This window comes from Quercus lobata, chromosome 5 (assembly GCF_001633185.2).
Source record: "Quercus lobata isolate SW786 chromosome 5, ValleyOak3.0 Primary Assembly, whole genome shotgun sequence".
Classification (NCBI taxonomy): Eukaryota; Viridiplantae; Streptophyta; class Magnoliopsida; order Fagales; family Fagaceae; genus Quercus; species Quercus lobata.
Genome location: NC_044908.1, coordinates 55,975,538 through 55,992,989, shown reverse-complemented (window position 1 = coordinate 55,992,989; position 17,452 = coordinate 55,975,538). Strand labels below are relative to the sequence as shown.

General features: G+C 30.6%; 1 protein-coding gene across 1 annotated transcript; it reads right to left on the bottom strand.

Moving 5' to 3' along the window:
- Positions 1-9,352: 9,352 nt before the first annotated feature.
- LOC115990729 lies at positions 9,353-12,465 on the bottom strand. The gene is made up of 4 exons (XM_031114524.1): positions 12,311-12,465; positions 10,449-10,502; positions 10,144-10,293; positions 9,353-9,718 (listed from the first exon to the last, which is right to left on the bottom strand). Exons 1-4 carry the CDS (start codon positions 12,437-12,439, stop codon positions 9,353-9,355), a joined length of 699 nt encoding a protein of 232 aa, XP_030970384.1. The 5' UTR covers positions 12,440-12,465.
- Between the last annotated feature and the right edge of the window lie 4,987 nt (positions 12,466-17,452).

Genomic DNA, 17,452 nt, shown 5'->3' with positions numbered 1-17,452 from the left:
TGGTATTATCTATTTTCTAACTGCTAATACAACCAAGAGTGTCAGAAGCTAACTATAAAAAAATGAACAAATCTACACATGAATATGTGATTTCAATGCTATTTTGATGTTCATTTTTTCCATAGAACCGTAGAAAGCTTACTGTCATGTTTCTCTCTTTAATTCAAATAAAACATATGCACACTGCTTTTATACAATATCTTGAAACAATTTTTATTTTATGCATGTTTTCTCTCTTCTATTGAATTAATCCATACACGTAGCAATTATTATTTTGGACAAAGAAAAAGACATTCATTAAAATCTTGTAATTGTTAGATTAAATATCAAGCTATAATGAAATGCAAGGACTTCTTACTTTATCAAGCATACAACCGAAGATACCTCAATACTTTTGATGCGTGGTTCAATCTGTTTTTCTGAAATCAAATTATTCAGATCATTCCCTTTTACCATGCCTCCATTACGGGAGGAAGCAACACGTAATAAGACAAGAAAAAAAAAAAAACTCTTTGAAAGCCATGGATCCTTAACACTTTTTTTTTTTTTTGATGAATGGATCCTTAACTCTTGAGTTTGTACGGTGTCAATATACATTTATAAGAGATTAGAGACTATAAAAGGTAATATATCAAAACAAATTCCATATAAATGAAATTAAGTGAACATATTGACAAAGTAATGACAAGGATAAGAATAAGAGATAAGTGTGAAAAGTAATGTCAATAAAATAAAAATAAGATCACCGAGATTTCAGGAAAGAGAAATAGAGAGGAAAAGATTACGTTATAAAGAAAAATATTTAAATACTGTACATGTATTAGTCACAGTAATACGATAAAGTAAGAAAGATAGATCTGAATCATCTGATAGATGAAAAAAGAAAGATTAAAAAAACATAAAACAAAGTTGTGGTTTTGGTTTTCATGATTTTTTTTTTTTTTTATCATATAAATCAAACGTGTAGTGCAATGAGCAAAATTGAAATTCCATGTTTTGTTTGACTTTTGTTGTCCTATTCACTCAGTAGAAAAAAAAAATGTAAATTTCATATTGTGCAACGAAATATTAATAATAATATTGCTGTGATTTTGCTGTCAATAAACTATTAACATTATATTTTTTCTTATTTGTGGAACATGTTTATTAAGAAATGTTATGTTTACAATATTTTTACAATAATTCTTCGGTGGTAATTTTTGGGTTGGCCTATGTTGACTTGGGGCTTCATAAATGTATGTGGGCTGGTGTGTGTTAGGGTGAAGTGGTTTGGACCCGGTAATTTTTCGGATTGGGCCATTTATTGAGCTGGGTTCGGATTGGGCTAAGGCCTTTGGAAAACTGGCTTGGGATTCTACATGAAGTGGGCTTAAGTTAACAAGGTCGGTTCTTCAGTGGATTGGACTGACCCACCCAACAAATAAATCAGCAACAGATGATCTGTTCCACCCAATCTCACCCGCTCTTTAAATCCAAGTCCTCCATCGACAAACTCCAAGAGCTCAGCTTCTCACCGGCCATCACCACCTTCACAGTGGAGATCCCTGAGATCAGCCCCTCATCTCTCATGAACCACCGTAGAGTGTGACCCTCTCTGGCAAAGCAGAATTCATGCCTGTCCCAAACTTTGAGAATTGCAATGATGGAGGGCAAAGCCCACTCGGTCTTCCCTCCATGGACATTAGCCAAATACAACATGTTAATCCTGACTTCAAAGATCAACACCGAATCCAAGAGTTTGAAGGAAATGATCAGATATGAGTTTTGGGTTTGAAGGAATCTAAAACCATTCCTAAACTTATTCAAACTACATACAAAAATATTACATCATACAATCCATATTCCACCATAATACCCTCCAAAATTCCATCAAGATTTTTCCAAAATGCATATTATTCATATGTTTATTGTCAAGTCTTGGGAATGCGAGCTGTTAGGAGCTTGGTACTATTTGTGGTACTTGCAGATTTCTACACATCATAAAACAAAATTAATTAGCACGTAACAGTAAGAAAATTATGTCATAGAGTTGCAAGGTATGCTAATCCTATAGCTCCTTATCATAGAGGTTAAGTACGGTCATATACTTTAAAAAATTACAATAAGCCATACAACTATAGATAAATAGCACCAAAAGAAGCAATAAAGTGGGACAAATTCCTTTATAATTTGAGAAAGATGCTATCTATTCCCTTGGGTAGCTTCATCTGCTCCCCACTTGAAAGTTGAAAGTCCAAGATCAATATAACACAAATGAAATAAAAACAGAATACTATGCCCACCATCAAATTATAATAGAGCCAAGTACCAAAGTTTACTAAAAACATATAACATGGTATTGTAGCTTCTTCAATGTGTGAAGTGTGAACCCCTCTTTTTAATTATAAGGTTTTGCTACCCATCATTCTCTTCTAAAGAATTAATAAAATATCCACCAAAATCTATAAAGCAATCAACTTGGTAAAAAGAACAATGTACTGTCAGATTTTATAATTTAAGCAAATTGAATAAATCTTTCAGTCAAACAAAACCACTCGGGTTTATGGAGAAACAAAAATCACATAAAAATGTATCATTAAAATAAACAAAAGAAAAAAAAAATCTAGTTTTGGAGTTTTTTGTTTCCTCTTTGCTATTAGTTGCAAGTTGTTTCTTTGTGATTGAATTAGGGATTGAACTTTCAAGATCGTTTATTTGTGAAAAAAAAAAAAATTGCAATTTTATTTTGAATGAAAAGTGAAAATTTGAAGGAATTTGAATAAATGAAAGGTGATTATGTATGTTGAATTTTATAATATGTAAAGTTGTGATGATTGACTTTGAAAAGTTTCTTACATATTACCTTCAAATGCATGGATAGTTTAATAAAAATTATACATTTCAATAAAAATAATAATAGAAGAAGTTTGGTCAAAAGTACAAACTTCATCTTACATTGCCACTTAAAAAAACACGTTGTTGTTATCAAAATAATAATAATAATAATAATAATAATAATAATATATATACACACTTTGTTCCTTAATAATAGAAGGCATTTTTGCTCACTACCATTACAGATTGGCAATAAGAATCATTCTCATGCTTCAAGTTCATAATTTATGTAAAAGAAAAAATTTTAAATAACATCTTAAGTTTCACTATTGCAACTGAAACCTTCATGATTGACTCTTTAATATGTTTACAATTAATCATTAACAAGAAGATAAACACTGTCATCTGTTCATCAAAAAAGATAAACACTGGCACCGCATTACCAAGTATATACTTTGAAAAGCATTCCAATATATATAATATATATAGACACACACACCTGAAAGGCTACAGACAACCTTCATGACCAAAACATTAGACTTTAAATTTTAAAAAAAGACAATGAATAGGAAACCCAATAGAGTCAAAATATGTTCTCTGCAAAATATTATCGTGAGTGAAAAGAAAGAGAAAAGTGAGATTCTGACCTTCAATGTTTGAGGCCTGCAAGTGCAAAGAGCAGTCAAAAAGGGATTGCAAAACAAAGCCAGGTAAAGAAGTATATTACAAAATAATAGGAGAGAAATCCAATGGACTTGGGGACCGGGTCTAACTCTTTGATTATAGGTCTGCCTTTAAAAAATTAGAGAAAAGCAATAGTGCCACTGCTACTAGCAGTCCTATAGTTTACTCCATACTAGGTTTTTTTTTTTTTTTAATCAAGATAACAGTTAAGAAAACTCACACATGAACGAAGCCAAAGCCGAAGATGAATTGCAAAATACCTATCTAATTTCCAGTCTTAGTTCATTTCCTTTTTTTTAAGGATCTGAAAATTAAGCAGAAGATGGATTTCAAAATACCTACCATGCGTATGTGGTATGCTTAAATCTTGAAGCCTTTAATTGAATGATGCAACAATGTGTTTAGGGCTTCTTTCCTAGGTTTAGAGAGAGATAGCTAGAGACAAATTGACGAATATAAGGATCATCTTGTAGAACAATTTCATTCATCAGTTTACTTTTTGAACTTGAGAGAAAGGTAAGGTCTATGAGAGGCAGTTGAAGAGAGAAACAGGATGACAATCGAAGGTTTGCTTAAAAAATAGAATGAAAAGAAAAAGAATATAGTGGTGATGTGGAAATTTGTAAGAGCTCCAAAGCTTATCTATCAACTTCTCATGTGGTTAACAAAAAATCAAAGTCTTCGGTTGTATAGTATTTATAGATGATATACTGGCCTCATCGCATGGACTCCGCAAGTGCATGTGGCTCTATGTTTCACATACTCGATGCACACTTTTAAAGTTTTTTTTTTTTTTTTAAGGATTCCCTAATGGTTTCAATAGGCATATAGCTTCAAAGTAAAAGAGAGTATTCTTTAAAAAACCTCACATACTTGAATAAAATGAAACTAATAGAAAATATTCAATATAGTGGGCATATATTATTAAAAAAAAAAAAAAAAGATTCAATAACTTCGGCACCTAGCATGCAAATGAAGAATTTAAACAAAATCTTTGTGTTAATCTTGTGAGACACTTTGAAACAGTGTCATTCTAAAGGAAAAGAAGTAAAAAATAATAATAATAAATAAATAAATAAATAAAGAAAAAGAATCTAAAGAAATTTCTAGACAGCCATTAACATAAGCCAAAATGAAGAAGTAAAAATGAAAGGAACCAAAAGAAAGATCTCATTTATCATATTTTTCTTAAAAAAGTAAATGAGAAATTATTGAATACAAAAAAGAAAAAGAAAAAAGAATGAACAATTTGACATCAAAGAAGAGAAATAAATACCAAACAAATATAAATTGTCGTGTGACAAGAGACAACCAAATACATATTTGTGGAGTTAAGATTTCACCATATAGGTGTTAATTGGATGTTGGTGAGATATTGAAGAAACGGGTGGAGCCAGTGGCTTGAAACATCATCGCAGCTATGTTTTGCCCTTCTTGATTTGGTGAAAGCATGATGTCAAAAGCATAGATGATTGGTTGTGACTCTCATTATCACAAATACATTTTTGATGATTTGAGAGACATTTGATATAAGAAACGAAAGCAAATATTTTAAAACGGTAATTGAATATAAGATAAAGGAAAATTATTAAAAAAAAAAGACAAAAAAAAGGATGAGTTAAGGAAGAATATTTGCTTATATGTTCTTTTAGTTTGGTGTCATAATTTTCCATTTATCACAATTTGAGATTTACACGCTTGTCTACTAATGTATATCTATATATACTATAAAAACCGAAGCCTTTGATCAATATTTGACTTTTTTTAGGGCTCTCACATTTTTACACATCAGCATTATTAAAAAGGAAAAAAAATATTTCTATAAAATCGAAAAGAAAAAAACTATTTCTATAAAACTAAAACTAGCCAAAATTTTCAAATTAAAAAAAAAAAAAAAAAAAAAAAAAAAAAACACTAAAGCCTGAAAATGTCCCCAATTCTGAAACTAAAACAAAATACTAAAGCAATAGTGCAAGGGCAAAACCGTTCCTTTATATAAAACCAAACCTAGCAACTCTCCTTTCGACATTACTCACCAAACACAAAACGTCTACACTCTCTCAAACGTAAACCCAAGCTATTTCACAGAAAGATTGCAAGGGCAAGACCATGGGTGCCAACATTTTCAATCTCTGACCCGGCCTCCATATCAGGTCACTCCTCTCGGTATTTCTCAATTAATATATGACTAATCTCTTTTCCTACTGTCTTTAATTAGGTTTTCTGTCAATAAGAGGATTTTGTCTTTAATTAGGTTTTTCTGTCAATTTAGGAATTTCAATTCCTAACGCTCATAGAAAATAAAATTTTGCAGGCTTTGCAAGAAAGTGGAGATAGTATTGAAAAGTCTCCTAACCCTTAAAATCTAACAACAATCCTACAGGTTTTGCTTTACCTTTAAGTTTTTCTTTATTTTGCTATCTAGGTTTTTTAGCACATCTGATTTAGCTTAGCTTAATCATTTGATTGATTGAATAATTATTTGAGCACCTAAAATGTCAGCCTTCTTTGTCTCCACTCAATCCCCACCCCCCCTCCCCTCTTTTTTTTTTCACACCTTCTGCCTATTCTGTACAAGTTCATGTCTCTTTCCTTTTGGTTTGTCTCTAATTGTAATATGTAGGAAGAAATTTTATGTTCTCAGTTGTGTTATAGCTGTTGTTTTGTTTTATAGTAGAAATTGTAGTGAAACTCCAGCAATTATTTTTTTAAGCTATTCTAGCAAATGAAAAACATAAAAATCTTAATTAAAGAGATATGTGAAACACACAACTTATTTGTCAACATTAGATTTGTTGTTCTGTATATTTTTCTACTCTATTGTTAGTGACACAAATTGGAGACATATGGCCATTAATGATTGATTCAAAATGTGATTGTTTTGTGTAGATTTATAGTTCGACATTGTGCCGAATAGCATCATGATGATATACTTCTTCTTCTTCTTCTTCTTTGATTAAATAATAAATAAATAAAATTCATGTTTGAAAATGGCATGATCTTTGTTCTCTATTCTAAACCAACCATAAACTCTGCCACTAATCAGATTTTATTTCTGAGAAGATCATTAATCTAGGATCTAGCTAAACGTAAGTGGAAGATTGAAACTTGAATGCAAAGGATCAACTTAAGGATTGTGTAATTGTGTCTGAAATTGTAATTTTTAGATAGATTTGCTTGATATTGATTGCTTGAATTTATGTGTCCTAAAGTAAATGTATTAGAATAATACTTTTTGGGTTATTGATATTGTTGGGTTCCTTAGAATAATGTTAAGAACTCTAAGCCATATGGGCATGGTCGTAAGAAAATGCTTGCTCTACTCTCTACCCTCTACAATACTCTAATATGTAACATTGATTACACATTTTTGGATTGGATATTAGCTTCAGAATGTTGATTATAATGACAGAATTTTGTATAACCTTATACACATTCTTATGTAGTGACCACAGAGCACTTCTTAAAGTTTTTGAAGGATGGAAGGATGCAAACTGTAATGGGAAGAATCCTGTCACCATGCAAATGACATAGGATATGAGAATGCAATTTGTAGATCTATTTAGCATTGGCTTTGTAGACAAATTGATGAGTGCTAATGTAAGCTCTTTAAGATTTTCAAATTTTAAAGCATTTGATTTGCTAAAATCTTATAGTTACTAAAAACTTTCATGTGCATTGCACAAGTTAGCGATTGGTATTATCTATTTTCTAAGTGCTAATACAACCAAGTGTGTCAGAAGCTAACTATAAAAAATGAACAAATCTACACATGAACATGTGATTTCAATGCTATTTTGATGTTCATTCTTCCATAGGACCGTAGAAAGCTTACTGTGATGTTTCTCTCTTTAATTCAAATAAAACATATGCACACTGCTTTTATACAATATCTTGAAACAATTTTTATTTTATGCATGTTTTCTCTCTTCTATTGAATTAATCCATACACGTAGCAATTATTATTTTGGACAAAGAAAAAGACATTCATTAATCACGTAATTAGTGCAAATTGGGGCTTGGGACGTTTCCTAGTCATCCTAGGGTTTTACTTTTCAGTATTTATATGTTTTGTAGTCGTCAAAGGCAAAGCATACTATAATCAATAAACACAGACTTTGTCAATTTCTTCTCTGGTGGATTCCAGTTTCAAGGAACTCCTCATGGATTCGAGGCTTACTACCCAGAAACTAATAATTTAGTTTCTGTTCCATCAAGGGAGTATCGTGTGTGCTTTCTTCAAGCTTCCGTGACATCAAAGAGAAAACAGTTCAAACACCAAAATAAATAATATAAATAAATCCTCAAAAGGGGAGAGGGAAAAAAAAAAAAAAAAGCAGTACATTAAATATCACCTTTTTTTCCGATTGGGGGGGGGGTGCAAAAAAAATTTTGTTTGAAAATTTTTAGAAATTGGTATGTTAATACTAAAAGTTGCATCATCAGAATTGGTTCTCAAATAATTTGTATTTTTTCTTATAAATAAATCGAACATTACATTTGACTTTCCCATAATCTATGCATCAAATAAAAGTCATATTAATTATAGGAATTTATAATCAATAATTTTGTAGCTCAACTGACACTTCTTGGTTTTTTGTGTGTCCAACGAAGACATGAAGGGTTCAAATTCCCCCATTCTTCTTGTTGTAGCTGTCAACTTATTTTAAGAAAAAAATTATAGGAATTTATCATGGTTTTAAAAGTACACTGCAAAGAGAACTGAAAAAATGAATGGTTCTAAACTTCTAGGTTCTTTAGTTCAATTCGAGTCAAACTGATTGTTTAATCTTCTTCTTTCTTTCTTTCTTTTTTTTTTTTTAAATCAATTTATTTAATATTTTTACAATATTCTATATTAACCTATATTAATAACTACATGTCAACCTATCCCTTTGTTGTAAGTTCTAATAAAAGGTGTACTCTTTATAAAAAATAAATTAAAAAAAAAAAAAAAAACTACAGGTGTATAGTGTACCCCTGTTATTGAATTGTCAATAGGCGCAATGATTTTGTCGCTACTTGTAATAATTTTCACTAATAGTTTTGGAATAAAAGTTTCCACTTTCCACCTTTATCACTTAAAGATTAAGGAAGGCACAGAAGTCACGCACCATAGGGCAAAGAGAAAGAGAGGGGAGGGAGAAAAGATCAGATCAAAGAAGGAAGAGAGAGATCCATCCATGAGACCAAACCTTGTCTTTTTTGTTATCCGGTTTTGTGAATTGTCCAAAGGATTGTCTTACAGTTTTTGTTTTTATTGGGCAAATGGCATGCAGGAATGGTCAGATAATTTTTCCATTTTGATTTAATGGGACAATTTGAAAAGTATTTTCGGGGAAGGGGGCCAAAATATAAATTTCAAGGACAAAATTCTAAACTTCGGTGTAGATGTACATACTAGTCTTTGGTTTTTCAAAATCTAGGGGATGCCCCCCTAGCCCACACATAGGCCTATCTCTGCAAACACTGCATTATAAAAAGAGTAGCCACCTGACACAAATCATATTTTGGTTTGTAATGGGAACTTGTACACCAAGTTGATCTATTTGGGAAAATTTGGAAGAGTTTTTGCTTGTAGTTTGTTAGACATGGGGTGGGAAGTTGTGAGTCGTGGGATTAGTGGTTTTTACTTTTAGAAACAAGTGAAGAGTTTATATCTTTCTAAAATTTGGATTTATAGGAAATTTATCTGATTTTTTTTTTTTAATTTTATTGAATAACTATTTCTTTCCGATCAAAAAAAAAGAAAAGAGCCCATAAATATAGGGTTGCAATGCGTAATTTTTGCTATTATTTTAACATGAAACAATTTTGGATAACATACTATCCATAAGTATTTTCAAGCTTTTTTTTATGGGACTGGTCCACCAAAAAGAAAGCTATAACCCTGTGTGTCGTTTTTGTATGAATTATCTCCTACAAGGTAATGCTCAGACATAATGATTTGAACATCAGTTGGAGACTTCAAATCAAAGTTGGAATCTGTATATTGAAGTTGGTTCATGAAACAAGTCCGGTCATATAAACCATCATCAAAATGTCCACTGCCCATAGGAGGGTAAGTATTACTACCCGGCTGAGTGAAAACATAGCCTCCCCATTTCAATGTGTCTGCTCCTTCAACTAACTCTTTAAATTCTGTGGGTGGCCAATACCCAATTGGATTAATATTATCATTATAAACCACCCACCATTTTCCGCGTACGTTGCCTGTATCCTATAGTTAAAAAGGAGAAACAAATTAAATGAAGGATCAGACATTTTGCAAAATATTTTTTTGATATTTTTTTTTTTATTGTTGGTTAAATTACTTATTCTCCCAAATACTTAAATTATTGAAATAAGGTAAATTTAATTATATAATAATGTACTTCTAGCATTTATTGTGCGGGCTCAAACTCCCTTTTAATAATTGATGTCCAACATGTGAGATTTTATTTATTTATTTATTTATTTTTTAAGATGGAGGAGACAAATATCAAATTTAGGATATTTTTTCCAAATATCATTTTAAATTACCAATTCTCTTATAAACTTATTCTATTGGAGTATGATAAATTTAATAATTTAATTATATACTTCTAAAATTTTGATCCAACATTCAAAATATCAAGTTGAAAAAAAAAAAAAGGAAATTATTACTTGAATAAGGCCAAATCTCATGACCACTTGTTCATCAGTACTGTAAACGGAGACCTTGTCGATAGCACCACCAACAGGAACTTGGGTATTAGTTTGTATGAAACCCCCACAATTAAGATTAAAACATCCCGTAATATTGCGGACGTCGCTCTTTCCGTGCATGACATGAAATTGAAATTAAGTTAGTAATATATATATATATATATATATATATATTTATTTATATATTTATAGATACACATACACACTCACACACATACATTCTCTCAGGACCTTAAATTTGTTTGAAGCTAAAAAGTACTTACAGTCCATTGCATAAACCAATGGGTGCGTGTATCGCCATATAAGTCTGGGTTCACCTAAAGAATATCAAAAATAATTTATCAATTCCAAATTTTCTTTAATTAAAAAAATAATTTCAAGTAAGTGTGGATTAAATCTTGTGGGCGACACCCTTCATCAATGTATATTATTACTGTTAAATTCAGATGCCACTACCCTTACAGAATAAATTAACGTTTTCAAATTAATTTTCTTGAGAAATTTCTATAACAAGTCTTTCCTAAAATTGAAAGCCATAAGTGAGTTTTAGTTAGCTCAACTAGTAAAGTCTCTTATGGTTAAATAAGAGATTTGAGGTTCAATTCTCACCACATCTCCTACACTAAAATTGATTGGTGTCTTGGTCTAATAATAAAGAGCTATTATCAGGAGTGGACTCCATATGTTGAAACTATCTCAAAAAAAAAAAAAAAAAAAAAAAAATTGAAAGCCATAATAAGTCATTTTGACTAGTTTTATATGGACCTTAATTTTTAAGGTAGCAGGAATTTATTCTGTCATGCATGTAACAATTGTGTTAGGTTTTAAATTGGTAAATTCCAAGAAAATGTAATAAACATTTAGTTGGTAACTGTTATTGTGGTATTCAAGAAAACTTTGTAGAACAATTTAGCACAAAAAAATAATAATTTGTCAAGAACTAGTTCATGGGAGTCTTTCGGTGAAGGACTTGACTGCCACTTGATTGAGGGTTGATAGATTGACATTCATGGATTCGACAAAAATTCTGATTTTGACAGCCAATTCAATCGCATCTCAATAGACTGAAAATTGCATAATTAAATGACGTGTTTTATTTAATGTTGGCTGCAATGGAATTCAAGGATGTTGGAGGTTGGACATGCATACCAAGCTGTGGTAATCAAACCTTTAAGGAGGGTATTGGAGTTGGTCAGAGTTCATGCTCTGAACCTTCGTTAGAGTTCATGACCAGTTTCAGAATGTCATTTGAGTGTGTGAATTGCCTAATTTGGAGTGTGTTGCACTTTTGAATGTTTTTTCCTTTGAAGTTGATCTCCTTTGTTTTTTCACTTTGTCACAAGATTTATGTGTATCTACTTTTTTTTCTTCATTCATTTTGCAGATTTGGTTCACTAAATAATCCTAATTGGAAATTAGTTGATTAATCCATTGCTTAATTAACTAAGGGTTCTAAACAATTTTTTCACTATTAAAAGTTACATTGAATTCCTAATTTGAATTGATTTCGCCTTTCTTGGAGTGTATGGAAAGGATTTTCCTTGGTGTGGATCAGAGGAAAAAGATTCTCTTTGTTGTGGAAGGAAAGTTCCTTATTGAAGAACTAATTAGGTATTCCTTGTTCATTAGGAATAGGATTTGAGCCCTATAAATAAGCATTGTTGGGGTAGATTTTTGCTCAAGAAACAAGAGTGAGTTTACTCGAAATGTATTTTAGTAGATTTTTGGGGTTGAAATATACTAAAGTATGTGTGTTGAGATTATGGTTGTGTGAGAGACTTATTTGGTGCGTTGAGGCTTTCCTATTATTAGCTTGTGTATGATATTCTTGAGAGGTTTTGTTAATATTTTTGAGGTTCATGAGTGTTGTGAGTGCGAGTATGTGAGTTTGGCCTATGAAGTTTTAAGAGTACTTAATCAATATCATTAATAGTGGACTTTGGTTGGCTTTGGTTATGGATGTATGAATGTGCTTTTACTAGTTCCAAATCACAGCATTCACAGTGATAAAGTGAAAGCATATGTTGAAATTAAACCATACAAGAAGCAAGATATTAGATATCCTCAAATAAAAAGTAAAGCTAGCTGAATAAGTTTAAATTCCTTTCTCTTTCCTAAGACTTACAATCCACCCCACTTGTATTTGATTGAAGTTTGGTCCATCTCCTGCTTCAACTGCTACTGACGCCGAACTATATTGGCGAGGTCCAACTTTGTGATTATATACATTAATACCTGCTATAGTTGAATACATTTTGTCTGGGGTTGTATTTGTAAGCAGCCCTGCAAACTATATACGAGGATAAATTCTATCCCAGGGTAAAGGACTCAAATTGTATTACCAAAACAAGGATGAGTAGGGAAATTAAAAAAATGCACTACTAATATCAGACAAAGAAAGCCATATATCACTTACTTCCAAACCACCATTCGATTGAAGCAAAGAAAATTGAGGCTTATTTAAATTTGATACATTCCCAGGTATGTCATTGTGTGTGACCCTCAAAATGGGGATTGTCCCTTGTGGACACTCCTCGTCTAACTCAATCTTTGCATAACGAAAACTAGGCGGCAGCTTCTTGGAATGTATTTTGGCTAATATATCTCTTACTTTATTGCTAGGTCTCATCTGTTCAATATTTTCTATACTTCAGCAAATAAAAATACCATGACAAATTAATGAAATATTATAAAAGAAGCATCCGAGTTGTTAGAGTAGCATCAATTTCTTTTTTTTTTTTTTAATATTCAAATCAATTTGTGTTCTTTCTTCCCCATTACACTCTCTTCCATTATCTAGCATCGATACAACCAAAGAACACCATTTTTTCTTTTAATGTTGACACTTTAATCAGGCTTCGCTATTTTTCATTTTTAAATTTTTTTGTCTGTATGGCACATATGTTAACGTGCAAAGTGCCATATCGTTTACAATTCTAAATGATATGGCGCTGAATTCACCTTAGATTTGTAATTGAATGATTTTAATCATAGAAGAAATTATATCAACTTGCAGAGAGAAAACAATAGAAGTCCCACAATGCTTGCTTGTTAGAAACAAGGTGCATGACTAAGGCATCACTGAAATGAAATCTTAGGGTAGGTTTGGTTCACTAAATAAAGATTACATAAGTAATATTAATCTTTAATTCTTTTTTAGTGGGAATATAAAATATTGTAATAATTTTTTTTTTTTTATACAAGATAAAAATTATATTCTAGTCTAATCTAAGTGTATATGTGTGTGAAGCTTCCTTTTGGAAACTTGAACTCCGGCCTTTGTCCTCCACACCCCACAAGCATGTATAGATGTGAAGTAACCATTACACCAAGAGTGTGTGGTAGTGTAATAATATTAATCTTTAATTCTTCATTAGTGGGAAAAGAAAATATTGTAATTGAATAATTAATTATTATTCATAAGTTTGGTTGTTACACATGGAAAACTTGTAAAAAATGATGTGTAAGGAAAATTTATATTTTTGGAAATATATTAATTTTAAAATCTATTACATGTAGGGACGAAGCCATGATTCAAACCTAGATGAGGCCAAGCTTAATGTGAGTTTATCGAATTTTATCACATTCATTAGCATCATAATCTCAAATTTGTTGACAGAATCCAATATCACATTGCAATAAACTTACACCAATTATATCGGTGGTGATTCTTCAAAATTTAATTTTAGGATTTTTTAGAATTTAGGACATCAACACTAGAGGTTGACGACACTAAATAATCATAGTTAGCTTATGAATTATTTGTATTTCTCTTCCAATAATGATAGGGACACAACATGCCCCACAAAAATTAGTTGCAAACAAAAGCCAAATAAAAATGAGAACTGAAATGAGAAATATTATATCCATAACATTTTTACAACATTTTTACAACAAATGGTAAGTTGTTATTAGTTCTAATTTGAACTTACCACTGAAGAATTATTGTAAAAATATTGTGACCATAGCATTTCTCAAAAAACATGTCCCACAAATAAGAAAAAAATATATAATGTTAATAGTTAATTGACAGTAAAATCACAACAATATTATTACTAATATTTCGTTGCACAATATGAAATTTACATTTTTTTTTTTTTTCCTACTGAGTGAATAGGACAACTAAAGTCAACCAAAACATGGAATTTCAATTTTGCTCATTGCGCTACACGTTTGATTTATATGATAAAAAAAAATAAAAATAAAAAAAATCATGAAAACTAAAACCACAACTTTGTTTTTTGTTTTTTTTTTATCTTCCTTTTTTAATCTATCAGATCTATCTTTCTCATTTTATCGTATTACTGTGAGTCTATGACCAACACAAGTACAGTATTTAAATATTTTTTCTTTATAACGTAATCTTTTCCTCTCTATTTCTCTTTCCTGAAATCTCAGTGATCTTGTTTCTATTTTTATTGACATTTACTTTTCACACTTATCTCTTATTCTTACTAGACTTTGAGCTCTCTCTCTCATGTATCACAACTTAAACCTAGCATCAGCAGTAGTGTCAACAGCAAATCTGTTCAGATCCATCATTTTCTTGTTTCAAACTGCTAAATTAGATTGTTTACAAGAGATTTCAGCAGCCCAGTTCGATCCATAACTTGTATTTTTTGGGATATTTTGTAATTTTTTGGGGAGAGTGTGGCAAGTATGTATATTTTGGGGTTCATTGTTAAAAATCTTATGCAAATATATAAGGAGAAGTCGAATTTTTGAAAAAGCTAGGGGGACCATGGTCCCCAAGCCAAAACATAGCTTGAGCCCTAATTTCACATGCTAAGGAATAAACTAGGCTAAATTGCAAAACTCGCATTTTATGTTTCACCAAAATTCATTTCAATTCTATAACTTTCGCTATTACATATGAATAGCTATTCATTTATAGGAGCTATTATAGGCTTTATAGCATACTGAACATACCCATAATTCACTATCCCTTGCCTTTTTTTTTTTTGGTTATTGTTGAGAATTTCAATCTATATCGTCCACTCATGATGATAGATAACTATTTATCATCAAACTAAGACATCAATTAGTTTTTGATGTAGACAGAGATTAAACCCCAGATCTCTTATTCAATCATCAAAGGATTTTATCAGTTAAGCTAACTGGAACCTACCACTATCCCTTGCTTAATTGTACACATTAAGAGTATAAAGTAATATTTGGACAAAATCTACAAAGAGAGATGAAAACAGAGAAACTAAACGTCTACAACATGTTGTGTCCTAAGAATGCTTCGAAACACCATTGAAATATCATGAAACACAACCTCTCAAAACACCATAATAAAATTTTAATTTTAATGAGAAATTAAATACAAAATACGTAAAAGTAGAAACCTCAATTGTATGATCCTTGAGTGAAGGGTGCTTTAAACTTGGTTGCTCATAAATATTCACGCAATCATAGATGTCTCCATGTTTAGTCTGCAAAAATCTTGTAATTGTTAGGTTACATATCAAGCTATAATGAAATGCAAGGACTTCTTACTTTATCAAGCATACAACCGAAGATACCTCAATACTTTTGATGAGTGGTTCAATCTGTTTTTCTGAAATCAAATTATTGAGATCATTCCCTTTTACCATGCTTCCATTACGGGAGGAAGCAACACGTAATAAGACAAGAAAAAAAACAAACTCTTTGAAAGCCATGGATCCTTAACACTTTTTTTTTTTTTTTTGATGAATGGATCCTTAACTCTTGAGTTTGTACGGTGTCAATATACATTTATAAGAGATTAGAGACTATAAAAGGTAATATATCAAAACAAATTCCATAAATGAAATTAAGTGAACATATTGACAAAGTAATGACAAGGATAAGAGTAAGAGATAAGTGTGAAAAGTAAATGTCAATAAAAATAGAAATAAGATCACTGAGATTTCAGGAAAGAGAAATAGAGAGGAAAAGATTACCCTTTTACCACTGCTTCCATTGGTCACAAGAAAAAAAACAAACTCTTTGAAAGCCATGGATCCTTAACACTTTTTTTTTTTTTTTTGATGAATGGATCCTTAACTCTTGAGTTTGTACGGTGTCAATATACATTTATAAGAGATTAGAGACTATAAAAGGTAATATATCAAAACAAATTCCATAAATGAAATTAAGTGAACATATTGACAAAGTAATGACAAGGATAAGAGTAAGAGATAAGTGTGAAAAGTAAATGTCAATAAAAATAGAAATAAGATCACTGAGATTTCAGGAAAGAGAAATAGAGAGGAAAAGATTACGTTATAAAGAAAAATATTTAAATACTGTACATGTATTGGTCACAGTAATACGATAAAGTGGGAAAGATAGATCTGAATCATCTGATAGATGAAAAAAGAAAGATTAAAAAAACATAAAACAAAGTTGTGGTTTTGGTTTTCATGATTTTTTTTTTTTTTTTTTTATCATATAAATCAAACGTGTAGTGCAATAAGCAAAATTGAAATTCCATGTTTTGTTTGACTTTAGTTGTCCTATTCACTCAGTAGAAAAAAAAAAATGTAAATTTCGTATTGTGCAACGAAATATTAGTAATAATATTGCTGTGATTTTACTGTCAATAAACTATTAACAATATATTTTTTCTTATTTGTGGGACATGTTTATTGAGAAATGCTATGGTTACAATATTTTAACAATAATTCTTCAATGGTAAGTTTTTTTTTTTTTTTTTTTTTTTTTTTGAGAGAAGTGGTAAGTTCAAATTAGAACTAGTGACAATTTACTACCTAAGATTTGTTCTAAAAATATTGTAAAAATATTATGGATGTAACACTTCTCATTTTTATTTGGCTTTTGTTTGGGACTAATTTTTTTGGGGCATGTTGCATCCCTATCATTATTGGAAGAGAAAATACAAATAATTCATAAGCTGACTATGATTATTTAGTATCGTCAACCTCTAGTGTTGAAGTCCTAATTTCTGAAAAATTCTAAAATTAAATTTTGAAGAATCATCACCGATAAAATTAGTGTAAGTTTATTGCAATGTGATATTGGATTTCGTCAACAAATTTGAGATTATGACACTAATGAATGTGATAAAATTCAATAAACTCACATTAAGTTTGCTTCCCCTAGGTTTGAATCATGGTTTCGTCCCTGCATGTAATATATTTTAAAATTAATATATTTTCAAAAATATAAATTTTCCTTACACATAATTTTTTACAAGTTTTTCATGTGTAACAACCAAACTTATGAATAATAATTAATTATTCAACTACAATATTTTCTATTCCCACTAATGAAGAAT